This window comes from Chionomys nivalis, chromosome 5, assembly GCF_950005125.1.
Source record: "Chionomys nivalis chromosome 5, mChiNiv1.1, whole genome shotgun sequence".
NCBI lineage: Eukaryota > Metazoa > Chordata > Mammalia > Rodentia > Cricetidae > Chionomys > Chionomys nivalis.
The window spans coordinates 32,830,361-32,847,291 of NC_080090.1; the positions used below are offsets into that span (position 1 = coordinate 32,830,361).

Consider the following 16,931-nt stretch of genomic DNA (forward strand, 5'->3'; position numbering starts at 1 on the left):
CTAGTAAACAGGAAAATTTTCAATGCAAACTCAAGTCTCCTCAGGACCACACCATGGTTCTTTATGGTAAAAGGCCACCCCTTAAAATCAGTATATATCAACATAGAAAAACAGACCAAGTCAATCTAAATCAAATACATCATAATGATGTCCACAACTAATATTGAGCAATGGCTTTCCAGTCAGCTGGAGAATGCCTTATCCTTATAGGTTGTCCTAGCTTATGAAATTTACTTGTGCCTGTAGTAGAGACTCCGACTCGTATTTCAGTGCCTCATTCCTGTCATCAGAACCACACTCCTAAAGCACTGATGACCCTGTTGAACTTTGATACCACCCTACAGTGCCAGGGCTGGTTCCCAGGGCCTGTGTCTGTACTGGGTCCTACACTCTGAAGGACTCTGCTATAACCACCTTGGAAACATAGTGATTTGTAAATACATACTTCATATTTTAGTTTTATGAGGGCTCCACACTTCACACATCCAGTTCTAATGGAAGCCCAACCATTCACACATTGGACTCCCCAAAAACCTTACAGGGTGGCAAACCCATTCATGCTAGTGCCCTGTGCCTTCTTCCAGAAGCAGACAAAAAGTACTTATAATCTGCAGTTCAAATATAAAATAGCAAACATAGAAATTAAAATCTTCCCATGTATAAAATGACCACTGCTGAAAATTTGAGAATAAGATGTCCCACAGAGGGGCCTGAGGAGGATGCCAATATGCAAAAGGGCATTCAGGTCCCCTCACCTGGGCTCCCACATCAAGTGACAAGGAAAAGCTTCCAGATTAAGCAAGCACTGAAAATGAATGTTTTACAAATAAAAAAATGGAAGAACAAGTGTTCTCTCTCAGATAGAGGCTTCACCGGGGCTCCCCAAGGCCTCTATTTAGTCCAGGCTAGCCTTGACCTCCCGACCTTGCTGCTTCAACCTCCTGCGGGTACAATGCTTGGCTTGCTAGAGAGTCGTAACTGAGCCAGCCCCAGTGACAGCTGATGTTCAATAGGAATAGCTTCAGGATTTAGAGAAGCCATTGTTTTCAAGTGATTAAACTTACAATTTATATTGACACAAATATGATCCAGAAAATATGATCTACCACATTGGGCATAGTGGTAGACTGAGGCCAGACTAAGCTACTTCTCAAAAATAAAAATAAAACCAGAGCAGAAGAGAGATGCTTGGGAAGCAGTGAACACCTGTACTCCTAGCGTGCAAGAGGCTGGAACAGGGGGACTGCTGAGAGTTTGAGGCAGCTTGGGAGAAAAGGTGAAATGACAGAGCCAAGTCTAATACCCTGCTGTCTTTTCTCACTTCACTCAACACAGCTCTCTTGATGAGAAGCCACATTCACGGCCTCAGTATGAGCAAGCATCCCCAGCCTGACAGCTGGAGGTCAAAAAACTCCGGAATCTGAAATTTTTCAAAACAAAGTGATACTGTAAGCGGAAAATTCTACACTTGACCTCATGTGGTATTTCCCAATTGGAACAAACATGTAGTAAGCATAGTGTACATAGGCCACATATGTAAGGCATATTTGAAACAAATGAACATGTTGTTTACTTCTGATACCAACCCCATTATATTTAATTTTACATACATTATATGAATACATATATGCATATACATCATATATGTAGAGAGATACAGACATAGATATACCTAGAAATGAGTGCAAATATTTCAAATTTTTTAAAAATCCAAAACATGAAACACAAATGGCCCCTGAAGAGTCCAAGAATAAAAATATAGAAATGTAGATTCCAACAATAATAATGTAGAAATAAAGAAATATACAGTTGTAAGCCTAGGAGAATGAGAGCAGCTTTCTCAGCAGCTTAAGGATTAACTGCTAACAGGGGGTCTTTGCTTTACAACCCATAGCTCTGTCTGCAAAGCTGTAGTGGCCCTCTGCAAACTGAGGGTCAGCTTTTAGATGCCCCCCACCTCCCACCCCCAGCCACTCATGACCAGCAAGTAATGTGAGCTGAGTTAACTTCTAAATGATGGGATATACCTGACTGTTTGGTTGTGCATTTTCCCACACCCTACCCTGCTACACAAAACTGGCAGTATCAGGGGAGAGTAGAGCTTTGGTAAACACCATCAGAAAGTGCCAGAAGAAGCAATGGGCTAAATACAAACACTAGTTTAACTTAAAAACCCAGTTAATGGAAATTGTTAAACACACACACATACACACACACACACACTCACAGGCAAATTGTATCTGAGTTTTACCTCAAAACTGTAAAAATTCTTTTGCTCATGCCTTCTTCCCATAAAATGGAGAAGTCGGAAACAGCCCATTGCCACAGCCTTACAAGTCTATCTCTGGGTGTGGTCTCAGTTAGCTGATAAGATTTTTGTGCCCATGGAGATTTTTTTTTATTCTAGTTTTATTTTTTTCCTGGAATAAAGTTTGCTTCTGGTTTAATAGATTTTGGTAGTCTACCCCCTCTTTGCATCAGTCCTGTGGACCCAACAGTTCCAGAGAGTTGAGCTGAGCGTACATGGGGTCAAGCATCATGGCTTCAAGTGGGACTTCCAGAAAGAGGGCCTATTCCCCAGCAGTTTATCAGTGTTTCTTAGATGAATGTGTCTGTTGATATTGTTTGGATCCCTGTAGCTTCTGCAAAGAAAATTATCTCTAGCTTGCATGGTACATTGAATTATGAATTTTTTCCCATACTAAGAGTGCATTTATCAAATATTAATGTTTCTGAAATCTGGCTTTTTTAAAAAAATCAATGTATATGCTTAATGTTTGCCCTCTTCTGTCTCAAAAAGTGAAATCAATTAAATATCTTAGAATTGTGGAAATAAGGTAAATTATTATTATTTTTTGATGCCTCTAGTTGCTCAGTCACACAGATTAGGGGATGACTTGGCAATTATAAAACACTGCACATAGCTTTTGCAGTCCAGCTCAACAGAAAGCTTCTTCCGTTTATATTGACCTATGTATTGATATGACCAGATAGCCTTCCCTTCTGTGCTGACCACTGGCAGAGAAGAAGGCCCCAGTTCTTACCTCCTGGTATTCAGCAGCAAAAGACAATGCATGAGGCACAGGAGGAAGCTGACATTGGAATTGTAAGTGGCAAAGATAATGTCCCAATGCTCCTGTAGGAAGTCCAGGATCCTGAGGAGGCCAAGACACTCAGACAGGGACTGCTGGGGCTTGGAGAGGCAGTGCAGGATGACTTTATTCAAACTGCTGTATAAAGCACTCACGGCAGTATCCCTTTGGGAAGACGGGCTCTCAATGACCTGAATTACCAAAAGAAGACACGTGCACACTCATGAACAGTTTGCAACTTTACACACAGACCCAATTTACAACAAAAACCTCTTTAGAAACAGAGCCTCTATTGAAGAGGAGGACCCATAATGGTAATTTTCAGAATTCAAGTAGAAACTCATGTAAACACAAAGATGCTAAGAATGGTCCACAGCCATATTTTGGGAAATGAATTTAGTAACCAGAAGTTTCAGAAACACTGGCCATGTGGCTGATATTCAGTATGAGAAAATATGTTGTTAATATCTGTGTTTGAAAACAAGCACATTTAATAATAGTCACAACAATATTAACAATTGAAAATGTAGTTAACAATCACAGTATTGTTATTACGTAACAATATATTAGATTATATATAACAAAATATTTATATATTTTTATATATAACAAAATATTACATATTTTGTTGTTTGGTGTTATATATCATATATAATTAGATTATATACGTATATATATTTAAATGTATCATTTTATTTAAATGGCATGATATCATGAAGTAGACAATTAGATGACCTCACTTTAAGGATGAGAACCTGAGGTCAGAGTAGTTAGGTAGTCAGCAGGGTCACCTGGGACCCCTGAGCTGTGCCTTTCTTTCATATGCTCCCTAAAAGAGTTGGAACCAATGGATTTTATCCCATTGATTAGCAACTCAGGGATGGTTGCAGAGGGCCAGAGAATGTAGCCTTAGCACAGGGGACTTCACAACTTCATCTCCATCCATCTTCTACAGGCTGTAGGTCAATCATGGGCAGTTTTTCATTCTACAAAGTTGGTTTGTTATCTGGGTTCCCTTGGAGCAGAATGGCTAGTGCCCTATTTCTCAGTTGTGAAGTTTCATTTGCCTGCAGCCTGCTGATAGGTAGGGTTCGTGTTATCATCATCATCCCGTCCCCACCTCTCAAACCACGCTTAAGGGCTGTGGGTGTGGAAGGCCAAAGGCAGGAAAGCTGAACTGGGCCTGAGGGACCACCCTTCAGGGTATGCGGTGACTACCAGGCACACCCCACATTTAAAGAGCGCCCACTTCCGTACCGACTTGGGTTCTATCTCAACTCCTGGACAGATCTGGAGGAACCAGGAGGCCTCTCCGCCCACCAGCAGGTGGCTTCTTACCACCACGATGTGCTCTATGATGAAGAGGAGGATGTGCCTGGGATCTGCCGAGAACATCCCACTGTACAGCTTCTCCACCAGCTTCTGGGTGAAGTGGGAAATACTTGCAAGGGAAGGAACAGCTGCAGCTTCTGGGTTTGCCTGAGGCTCCGTGCTCCCTAGATGGGGTAAGGAGACAGATGGATACTAGAGTCCAGTGGCTTCTCCAAACCCACAGTCTACAAGTCCCTCGTGGAGACCATGTCCTAGTCACGTGTGTGCTCCAGTGTTCTGAAGACAGAGCCCCTAGTAGGTGCACAGTGAGCACGTATTTACTTAAAGCCAACAGATCGTGACTGAGCCAGTGATACAAATCAGAGGATGAGAAGACACGCGAAAGAATGTTCCTTCGGGGGCTTCTTTGACATGAAAACAAGGGAGCTGAATGTTCAAGACAGATGAGGAGGGTCCCCTAGACCATGCCGTCATGTTGGACTGATGTGCTGGCTAGATTTTAGTCATCTTGACACAAGCTAGAGCTGTCTGGAATGAGAGATCAACAGTCGTGGAAATGCCTTCATCAGAGTGGCCTGGTCGCAAGTCAGTGGGACATTTTCTCTACTAATGATTGAGGTGAGGGCTGGAGAGATGGCTCAGTGGTTAAGAGCATTGCCTGCTCTTCCAAAGGTCCTGAGTTCAATTCCCGGCAACCACATGGTGGCTCACAACCATCTGTAAAGAGGTCTGGTGCCCTCTTCTGGCCTGCAGACATGCACACAGACAGAATATTGTATTCATAATAAATAAAAAAAAATGATTAAGGTGAGCGAGCACAGTTCACTGAGGGTAGTAGGACCCCTGGATACATGGTCCTGAGTAAGAAAGCAAACTGAGCAATTCATGGGGAGCAAGCCAGTAGCAGCATTCCTTCATATTCTCTGTTTGTGTTCCTGCCTTAACTTCCTCAGTGACAGACTGATCAGGATGTGTAAGGCAAACAAACCCTTTCCTCCCCAAGCTGCAATAGGTGATAGTCTTTTACCACAGAATAGAAAGCAAACTAGAACAACCGAGGCAAGAGCAGACAGCCAGACTCACTTACACAGCAGGCAGCATGTTCTCCTCAGTGTATGGAGATCTCAGATGTTTCCTAGAATCATCCTGAGCTAGCCAAGACTGTCCTCCACACCATCCAGGTCCAACCAAAACAAACCATGGGATTACTATGTCAACACTCTGCCTTTGTTGTCCCCTACCCTCCTCTGTGCCAGATACCAAAAGAAAGTCACAAACAAGTTTCAACACTGTGCCACAGGAGAAAATCCTAGAGGCAAGCCATGTCACATGGGATTCCTGTGGCTCAGAAAACTCTGTGGGGACATGGGCTTGATTTTGAGAAGTCTCAGCTGTCCTGTAATGAAGACCTCAAGTGTTGAGGGATAGTGGCAGCACCTTCATTGGGCCCTTTGATTCAAGAAATGTTTACTGTCAGTGATTCCATCATCAGCATGGTTAAGGAATATCAGAGCGTGCTGGGCTCAGTTACCTCACACTCGCGCAGGAATGAGTTGGGTTTCTGATGACATCGGAGGAGACTGATGTGAACCCAGAAGACAGAAGGAGTTTCTATCTCAGAATGGCCCAACTATCGCAGGGATGTCATGGAAAATAGAAACTGCTCCCCCATCTGTGTCAACAGAGGTCAGCAGATTCTTGCTGAAGATGCACCCAGAGATGGACATGCCAGGGGATGGCAATGCTCAGCCTGGGATCTTGGTGACCCAATGTGCTGCCCAACATGAGGAACAGAGAACGAAGAAGCCACTCACCTCTTAGGGTAGGCATGCTACCCTGTCTTGTGACATAGAATATGTCCATGGCACAAAGTAGGACCTCAGACTGGAAGTCCCTCTTCTGCTGACTGGTGATGCCATCCGGAGAAGCCTGAAAACATGGCCTGTGACTGAGACAGCAGCCACTGAGTCGTCATGTCCTCTCAGTGACCACATGTCCTTGCCTGCCTAGTGTGGGCTGCTGCTTGGTCAGGATTGCCTTTCTCTGAGGTGTGGAGGCACTGTCTTTTGATGACCCAGGAAGTGATATCCTCCCCCAGAGTGAAGAAGCCAGTCCTAGGAGCGCACAGCCAATGGGCACCTGGCAAATATCTCAAGGTGAAATTGACTCTGGGACACAGTATGCCACTTCCCCCAGGGACTGGAGCTGAGAGCATTCTTGAACAGACTTCTGCCCCAGAATTCACTTCCACAAAACACTCCGCTCTAAGGACCTCGCATCTGTTGCTCCGCCAAGACTAGAGGTTCACAGGCTCCGCACCAGGCCACTGCAGTACTAACAGTCAATTTCCCAATAGCCAGCTGGTCCCTTCAGTCAGGAAGTGTCTGCCCTTGAGGGCCAGTCCCCTCACACCTCCCACAGTTCACAAACACCCAAACACCCCGTTTAAACCTACCTCCAGGAGTACCTCCAAGGGCAACCATTGCTTGGGGCTGGACACTCCAAGCAGCAGCTCCCTGAGGAGGATTTGCATGAACTCTCTCAGCTGCCTTCGAGCTGGATGTGACTTGAAAGAATCCTGGAATGCATCTGCAGTACTGGTGGATTCAGGGGAGGTCCCAGGACTGCTGGTGTTTCCAGAGGACTCAGATACTGGCTCCTGGAAGACAAGCCACACAGCAGCATGGTTGGCCTGGAATCTTTTCCCCCATGTACTTCTGTTCAGAACAGTGTGGGTAGGATTCTCAACAAGCCCAGCTCCTGCATGGAGACCTGTTCTGCAGAAGTATTAAGATTGGCCTGGGGCTAAACTGCCTGTACTGTGGCCACAGCTGTCTGAGATGCCCCATGAAAGCCACAGAGTCAGAGACCAGCAAGGAGGTCTAAAATGCCGTACTGGCCGTGATGATGTCTGGCTCTGGGCTACAGCTCCTGTCCTGAGTCTCCAGGCCTCCACCTGCCCCCGCCCTGCTAATGCTGACAAACAGCACCTCCAGGTGAGAAAGACAGAAAGCCGGAGCTGGAGGATCTTTCCCAGATCCCCAAAGATGTCTGGAACTTGCTTTAAAAAAAAAAAAGTGGCTAGAGCTCATTCCCCTAGATAGCCCAGGATGACATGGAGATGTTGGAAGCCAAACGACAAACCCAAGGACACATGGCCAGGGACTGTGGACTCCCGCCCCGTGAACTTTTCATGTGCCTTCATCTGTTGGGACCTCCCTCTGCTCATTCATAAAATTAATGCAGCTATTCTTAATTAAGCCATAAAATGAATTTAATGGCACCTAGGGATGTGGTGACTGCATTAATTAGCTCCGTGCAGTCTCGCCTGGAAAGGTGCCATATAAATTCACAGCAAATGGGAAACTTTTGCCCACCCGCCGCCTGCAAGGGGAGGTTCCGCCGCATTGTCTGTGCAACAAAGGCCTGGCGAGGATGACTTAGTTGAGGCAAGGTAGGATGAAGAGAACTTCGAAACCAGACCGGAAGCCCTAAGAAGGGCTTGTTGGCTGGAGAAATGACTGTGGAGGGAGGGACTCTTTTCCTCTACTTTCCTCCCACAGAAGGCTGTGACTATATGGAGGAAGCCCCTTGGGTCAGTGTGTATTTGGCCAAAATTCCCCAGCTCAGCAGAGGCTAAACCTGGCCCAGACACAGCACCAGGGCCACAGTGCCCAGCCGTGGACTTTGGGGGGCTGAGGAGAGTCAGAGCAGCCTGAAGCACCATCCTTCTCCCTGCCTGGCCCAGGTCACCTGACTCTGGAATGTAGTCCTCTCCTAGCTGCAGCCAGCTGTGGGCTTCTTTGGGTTTTCCTGGATTTTTCACTTATTTTTCTAGTGACTCACTCAAGTTTATGTGAATTTGTCAAACCACTGTATGATCACTTTCTCATTTTTTACATATCTTCTAGCTTTTATCTTTAACCTCCTTGTTTAACCTAAATGTTCTTGTCCCTTAGCATCCATGGGATATTGAGTCTAGGAATCCCTGAAGATATCAAAGTCCCAAGATGTCCAACTCCTTTCTAGAAAATGATAGAGTGTTTGCATAGATCCTGCCCATATCTCCCCCCGCCCCGCCCTAATAGTTCATCATCTCCGCATGGGTGGCAGTGCTTAATGTAACATTAATATTGTTAAAATGCATTGTTTATGGATGAAGAATTGGGCATGTTGTCGACAGATAAGAACAAGTTTAATGTCTAAAAGTATTTCCATCTGAGACAGGCAACACTCCCAAACATGGAGCCCATTGATATAGAGCACTGGCTAGACGCCAGTCCTAGTCCGCTGTTTATTTTCAGCTGACCGTAATGGAAAGGACATAGGTTTGGAGGACCGCATTTGTTAATCCTGGGAAAGGCAGTGGTTCTCAGTCTTGCTACCCTTTGGCCAGATGGACCCTCAGGACGCCACGCTCAGCCCAAGGGTACACAGGGCCATTTTGCTTTATGAGTCACTGTGTTCTCTGACTGGCATTGCCTTCATCTGGTGCTGTTGGGTTATACAAAGCACCAGGGTCAAGCCTGTGTACTGGGGGCTCAGGAGATGAGCGCTGTCGCCATGCACACACTTCAAGAAGGGGCTGGATCAGGGCACCTCACTCAACACACTGGCTTTTCGGCATGCGGAGATGCACAGCCATTCCACGCCCAAGTCTGTGAGAGTTGGGGGGGGCGTAAGTTTTGCTTCTAATATGCCCTGCTGGCCTTCATTACAATATGCAAAGAAACATCTCAGCTCCCTCTGGGTCTCTGCTTCCTAATTCACCAGGCTCATGACAGAAGTCCTCTATTAGGTCCTCGGACCCTCCTCTCACCTCCTCCCCAAGGCTTTTGACTCACCTGCTCCCACACAGCTCTGACGCACCCACCTTTGACCTTCTGGAACTGCTTCTGTGCCTCAAACCCACACATCTTCCCAAAGCCTCAGCTCTAACCTTCCAGCAATCAATATTCAAGATCTCCTCTCCTCGCCCCAAGTGAGTTCAGTGTCCTCACTCTTCTTGGTCCATCCGGCTCTGAGCTGGGCCCTCACAAATCTACTGCCCAGGAAAATATCTGGATCAAGCCCAAGGGGGACAAAGACACAAACAGTGCTAAAAACAGAAGGTGGAAGGCAAAACAATGGCACCACCTACTCCCTGTCTGTGGCACAGATGCCAAGAGGTCTCTGGCATGGGATAATAGTTTCCCAACACCAGGCTGGTATATATTCCATATATATTTGAACTTGAACTATGGTCAAATATCTCAGTATCGAGGTTCCTAACAAACAAAAGAGACAAACAAAAACCTGGACTCTGGAGCTGAACTTGACCTTGAGCTGCACCTCAGCTAAGAGAAGGGAAATGACCCACATTGTTTATTCAGTGTCCAGTCAAGATGCTTAACGTGCATTTTAACTTTGGGAGGCAGGAAGGTACTCAGTCCTTCACCCGTGAAGGGTGATGCTGTTCATAGCTGCTCACCCTGAGGCCGCAGAACAAGGCGAGTCCTACCTTCTGGGCTTCCAGGGGGAAAGTGATGATGGCCAAGGTTTGAAGGAAGTCAGGGGTCCTCCATGCTGGGTCCTGGGGGTAGGAGCGTTGCACCAGGCCGAGGAACTGAAGAATACTCCTGGGGAAGGTTCGCTCCCAGGCACTATCTCCTGAACCTGCAGGGGGCTGAGGACACACTCTGTGAGACATGGGCTGTGATATAGCATACAGCAGCATGACAGGGGCAGGGGAGTTGTATTAGAGACGGAGGAGCTAGAATCCGGGCGGACACCTTCCAGAGACTTCATATGACATGCTGCTGGCAGTTGCCTAAGGCAGCTGGGCAGCAGCAGGCACTGCTCAGAGAACAGGTGTGGACATCGTTCTAAGTGTTTCACACACCCTTCACACACCCCAAACCTTTAGGGAATAGGTTCCATGTTTACCTCTGTTTTGCAGATGGACACATAGGCCTAGAAAGGTCTACTCCACCAAAGACCACCCAGTAGGTGAAATTCAAGAGTGAGTCGAGGAGGTGTGCTAGGGTCTTCTGGGTCCCCACACTATCCCTGCTCTAGTAGACTTGGCATATTGGACTCGGGAGAATATGCCTGTAGTGCTCAGCCCAGCCTTATTCAACCCAGAGCCAATTTTCCCACTAGAGACTCCACCCTGACCCACACCGGGGCCCACCTTGACTGAGCAGGGCTTAAAGAGACCTAGCCCTGCCACCCAGGAGCCAGGAGTTCTGTGCTGTAGTGAGTTGGTCCCCGGTGCCATATCTGGACATGAGTTTCTTCCCACAATGTTATCTCTTCTCTGGTCCAGGCTACACGGATGAGCCTCCACCACCTGGGTCCTGACCAACCCCTGTGTCTTCCTGGACCCCAGTTCCCTTGTCTAATGTGCGCAGCTGCCCATCTAGAAGCCAACGTATGCCCCAGCTGGGACATCCAACCACTGTCTGGGGTCTTGCTATTCTGAAAAGACACCTGGAACTTCAAATTGATCAGCCTCATGCTTATAGAGTTTCACCAACCCAGAATCAACACTCCGCCTATGACAGATGACTCCTATGTAGACACTGGTGCCCTTCCTTTGAGGGCCTTGATTGTTCAGCGGCAGACCCTCTCATACATGGATTTCTTATTTCCCCAGCAGCCTGCCCACTGGTGCTGACCTGGTGGGCTTGGGTGGGAATGGCCTGTGTTCCAGAAGGTCTGGACTGTGCCTCATGCTGGAAAACTAAAATCTAGTGTATGGAGAAGAAACAAACAAGACATGGGAGACCCCCGGAATCACGCGTCCAGGCCCCAAGTGAGTTTGGAGGTGGGCTGGAGCAGATAGGCACGGAGGAACTCCCCAAAACAGCCTGCATCTGGGTCTCCTGTGAGTTCTGCAATGTTGGGTTTAGAGGTGAATATGGAGAAAGGAGTTCCCAGGGCTCCCTCCAGATGGAGCCTTTCCTCTACCACTTAACAACGCTGTGTCTTTGGGGGTGAATCTTACCCTCCCTGCACCATGGGTTCCAGTTCTGTCATCTGAGAACCATGCTAGGCCCATTTTGGAAGATTGTTGCCATGAGAATAAATGAGAAAGTGTAGCCGTGTGGGTATTTTCAAGTGACTGGCCTGGGGAAAACACAGAAGCAGCTGGAAGATGAGGTCAGATACACATATGCAAGACTTGGGCTTTTGGAAGAGGAACTTGGATTTTTTTCTGCCACTCAACAGAGATCCCTAAAGCTCAGGGCATACGGCACTAAAGCTGAGTGCATGTGCCTTTGCTGCCCTTCAGCTAGGGACTCTGCTTGGGTGAATTAACCCCCACAGCTTCAGTTCTGACATACCCACAGTGGAGACATTGTTGTCAACTGTCCCACACAGCAAAATGAAAATCAAACCAACCACCAAACCTAACAATGAAAAAAACGTGTCAAGGACATACAACAGCCAGAGCCAGCCCAGAGTAAGACCCGGTGAGCACACACATTGGCTCTTCCACCTTGGAGAACAATTTGGTACTATAGAGCGAAGTAAGCTTATAACCCATAACTTCCCTCCTAAGTACATTTCCAACAGAAAAGAATGTGTGCCTCTGCCAAAACACACGTGTTACAGGCTTGCAACAGCATCATTCATGGTACTTCAGAATGACAAGATCTCAGCATCAGTAGTGGTTATCTACTATAGGATAATCCTCAGCAGTGAAAACCATGACCTCCAGAACCATGGGAGTGGGTCCTGGAACACGACGGTGAGTGAAAGCCAGCTGCAGAACGTATGCCCTGTGTTTCCATTTACGCTAAGATCAAGAATAGGCAAGCTGATCTATAGCACTACTTGACAAGAGTGTGATAGCAAACAAAGAAAATGTCTAACCGAAAATAAAATAGAACTGTTTCAGAGCTAGCTTTTAGCGTTATTCTTGTGTTTAAATTGCGGACTTTGCCCTGCATCCCTTTAAATGTTTGCCATGTGTAAAATCTTGAAATTGGCAAATGTTACTTTCAAAGCAGGCACTTTCAGTATTAGATCAGTCGCTGAGTGGCTTTGTCTCCGTTATTTATGTATCAAACTAATATCCTTAATATGTGGAGTCAATGTATTTGCTAATGCATTAAAAACATTTGGCCTTTCATTTCCCTCAGCACATTCTACACCTTTTTACATGAGTACCTATCATTGCTCTTGGTAGACAACAGATTCCTCATGCTACAAACAGAAAATATACATCTCGGATATTCCAAAAATTAACTGCATATTAGTCCTCCAGTAGAATCGGTAAATTTAGAAAAGACAAAAACTGTAAATATATGTGTGTATGTATGTGTGTGTACATATGTGTGTGTGTATACATACACTCAGCCACATGGAAATTGGAAACCAAGAGATCTTTAAACACATAACCACAGGAATTCTGGGAAATAATAATTGAAGATGTCAAATATAGCAATCTTAGAAACTGATATAAATAAATTGGCATATTGATCAATATATCCAAGATAGTGTTCTCAAAATAAACCCAAAGGTCTTCAGGTTCTTAAAAAAAATAGAAAAACTGGTGGAAAGAAAGCATGAACTCAGAACTGAGAGTAAGAAAGTGGAAACAATCCCCAGAAAATAAGTTAGAAGAGACCAGCCACTGCCTGGAGCTCCTATGTCCCTCAGGGGCCCGTGTGTTAAAGGATTGGCACTGTTAAAGGTATTGGAAACTTCACAAACTTGGGACAAATAGGAAGTCTTGAGTCATTGGGAGTGTAGCCCAAAAGGGGATTGTTGGACGTGAGGTTTGTCTCTGCTTTCTGACCGTAAGGGGCATAGCTTCACTCTCATGCACTCCTGCCATGAACAGACATCACAGCCGCAAAGCTATAAGGCAGCCTCCTAATCACCAATGCAGGCTCTAAGTGAGCCAAAACCAAGCAACGCAATATGCATGTATTTCGGACACACCTATTTTAAACAAACATAAGTCTTACATTTTTCTACTTTATTGATATAAAAATATGTTCACAAAATATTGGAGAAATAAAAGGAAATTTGTTATGTGATTCTATCCTCTAGAAGGACATTGTATGACTTCCAAAGGTGTCAAACTATTCCACTATAGTTCACAGTGGCCATGCCTAGGTGAGGGGGTTTCAGATGACTTTTAGGTTCATGTTTCTATTTTGTTTGTATGTGAAAGATGATAATTACATACGATTTTAACGAAAACAGTGATGTTTCCTCACACAACAAACCTCTCGTCAGGCTTGGTTTCTGCAGAATGAAATTGACTTGCTGACCTAGCTTGACGTTGGTCACTCCTGTTCCCAGACCTAATAGCCTTCACTGGTCACAATTGCCTCCACATCTAAAATAATCCCTCCTCCCCATTGGTCATGAGCCTTGATGGTCAAAATCAAGTGGCTCCTGCGCCACATGCCAAGCAGGTGCTGGTACCATGCTCATGGACATTCCATGATTCATATCTTTGAGCTAAATCAGCCTCAATCCCTTGTAAATTATGGTCACAGGCATTCTTCTGTGTAACAGAGAATGGATTAATAATACCAGCATTACTGGGAAGCTTCTGGAACAAAATAAGTTGGCCCTTCCAAACTCCTTCCCCTTGGAACCTTCTTGTATATTGTGTGGGGGAACAGGTCTCACCTGGCTCATGATGGCTTTTATCATTCCCAGTAGCAACAGGGCACCTTCTGTGCACAGCCCCACCTGGAGGACTTCTTGCTGGTGATATTTCTGTAGAAGCCACTGAAGCATTGAGTCCAAGCTCTCCTGGTAGAGGAGGAAGAATCATAAGGCTGCCCACTAAGGTGGCGAGTTTTATCACAGTGCATTGCATTTTCCAGGGGTCCCCAGTAGGAAAAACGTAAGAGGACAAAAAATAGGCTAGTTCATTAGCTCTTATGAAGCCTTCACAGAAACACACAACTCTAGGGGTGCTACATCTCCCAGCAACTTGCAGCAAGTTGAACTCTTCAGGGCTCAGGGTGTAGAACAAGGGAGCAGCACGTGTCTGGAATGCTCACGGCCCTGGGCTCTAATCTCAAAAATACTCAATGTCCCAGCCAAGTACAGTGGGCATGATAAATGAACTTATAGAAGACAAGAAGGATGCCAAGGTTCAGGGAAAGAGCAGAGAGGGATCAGGGCGTAGACTCAGGAGACCTGCCACTGCCCTTTTAATAGCTCAGACAAGCTACTCAGCCTTTTGGCGGTTCAATTTCCTTCTCTATGAAATGAAAGCTCACATTATCTACTCCCACGAGATTGTTTAAATATCAAGTGAAATAGAATATGTAAAGTGTCTCTTCCGGGTCTTAGACCCTTAGATGTTTGCTTCCCATAATACAGAGAGAAATCAAAACGCTGGGTCTCATTGAACTTAACACAGCATATTCAGAACCTTGTGCTGAAGTGATTGACATACTATTTGTGCCTATCAAGTTGTAGATCCAATCCATAAAATATGGGACTAGGAAATGGGCTGAATGTCTTATCCATGTCTTTTCCCATTCCAATTTAGTTCAGAACAATGCAACTAAAGGCTAAGAAGTGATTTCCAGTCCTGCCATTCATCAGGGACCCAGGAAGATGAGCTAAAGGTCACATTTGTTCCCTGCTTTCTCGGGGTTTTGGGAGGCAGCACCCCCTAATGTAAGGTCAATGCTATGTAAGGTACAATGGGGCACAAGGAGGACTTGTCGAGAGCTGTCAGCAGATGTGGCAGGTGACAGTGGGAGAAAGGAGAAGGGCACGACAGGTAGACACACGACAGGTGAGCACAGAGCAGTTGCCTTTAGACATGACTCAGCAGAGTGACAGTAGGAAGGGCAGGTAAGTTGAAGCCAGGTGGAAAGGTTAGCCAAGTCACCACACTGAAGGAGTCCTAGTGCTGGCTGGGGTCCACATCCACCTCGTAGGTAGAAAAGCCCAGAAAAGCTCGAACCAATATGAGTAAGAGTGGATAGATGGTGAGATGATGCAGTGGGTGTGGGCTCTTCTTTGGGGAAATTTAGCAAAAGAATTTGTAAACGTGAGAAATGGGGCAGGAGTAAGCCAAAGGTATGAATTAAGGAACAACTTCTGGTCTAAGTGGGACATAGTTGAACTTGTTTATGGTCTATGGGGGAAGAGTCAATGAAAAAGGAAAGACTAAATGGGAGAGAAGAAAAAGGCTGTATAGGGTGAGCCACTCGGGACTACAAAAAAACAAAAGCTTCATCTCCTAGTGACACTGGAGTGGGAGCTTCTGTGATGAACAGAGCTGAGACCTAAGGCAGGGCACTGGGGCATGGCCAGTCTAGAGTCCTGTAATTTCTCTAGCCATGTCCAGGAAGAGAAATATTAGATTGATCACATCAGGTATTATAAGAGAGATAGTGGGAGCCAAGAAAGTCACTAGTAAAAAAGGGGCAAGGAAATCAAATACTGGGTGGTAGTGGTGCAAGCCTTTAATCCCAGCACTCAGGAGGCAGAGGCAGGTGATCTCTGTGAGTTCAAGACCAACCTGGTCTACAAAACGAGTTCCAGGACAACCAGGGCTGTTACACAGAGAAACCCTGTCACAAACCAAAAAAAAAAAAAAAAAAAAAAAGGCTCTAAAGCTAATAAGAGGGAATCTGAAAGCTATCTAGGGAGTGCAATGAATGAAAAACGTCAGACATAGTTCCAATAGGAAGAAGTAGAGGGATAGAGAATCTTAGGGAACAGCCATAATCATACAGAATCAGAAAAACCAAGTATGCCCCTCCTCCCCTGGGGTGTACCCAGAACGTACTCTGGGTCCATCAGTCAGCTCTGTGAGTGGTGTTTGGAGGAAGAAGGAGGACACAATGAGGTACACTTCTGGAATAAGGACATGGTAGGCCAGAAAGTCATTCAAGACCTGGAACCCAGGAAGCAGGCAGGGGCTCTGGTCAGGCACTGCAGGGCGGCTCTTCAGGTTGTCTGTTGATCAGGTAGGGGAGGCATAAGAGTCAGATAAGAACAGATACAGCTACAGAGTTAACACACTGGTTACCTCACAGAAGCACTGTGACAAAACATGCTTCATGTACAAGAGCACAAGAAAATGCTTCATGATCATTTCCTGCTGGTTCTTAACATGCCCATCCCTTTATTCATCCATCTACCCATTCATCTATCCATTCATCACTCTTTCATACACATGTTCATCCCTTCATTTATCCATATACCCATTCATCTATCCATCCATCACTCTTTCATACACATGTTCATCCCTTCATTCATCCATCTACCCATTCATCTATCCATCCATCATTCTTTCATACACATGCTCATCCCTTCATTCATCCATATACCCATTCATCTATCCATCCATCACTCTTTTATACACATGCTCATCCCTTCATTCATCCATCTACCCATTTATCCACTCACTCATACACATATTCATTCATCAAAAGCAGATACTAAATTCCAATTGTGCAGAAAGCAACAAGGCAGCTCTGTACTTGGCAAAAGAGCTATTACACTTCAAAAAGATGTACAGATTCC

At 45.6% G+C, this 16,931-nt stretch overlaps 1 protein-coding gene across 1 annotated transcript in view; it reads right to left on the reverse strand.

Annotated features, from left to right (window-relative positions):
* Window positions 1–16,931, reverse strand: part of Wdfy4 (WDFY family member 4) — a 226,542-nt gene that overhangs the window by 116,533 nt on the left and 93,078 nt on the right. Inside the window, exons 29-35 of the mRNA XM_057770469.1 lie at window positions 16,192–16,361; window positions 14,061–14,186; window positions 9,925–10,089; window positions 6,880–7,083; window positions 6,239–6,353; window positions 4,431–4,588; window positions 3,045–3,283 (exon numbers count right to left, since the gene is read on the reverse strand). Coding sequence (XP_057626452.1) covers window positions 3,045–3,283; window positions 4,431–4,588; window positions 6,239–6,353; window positions 6,880–7,083; window positions 9,925–10,089; window positions 14,061–14,186; window positions 16,192–16,361 — 1,177 coding nt within the window. The remainder of the gene's footprint in view (window positions 1–3,044; window positions 3,284–4,430; window positions 4,589–6,238; window positions 6,354–6,879; window positions 7,084–9,924; window positions 10,090–14,060; window positions 14,187–16,191; window positions 16,362–16,931) is intronic.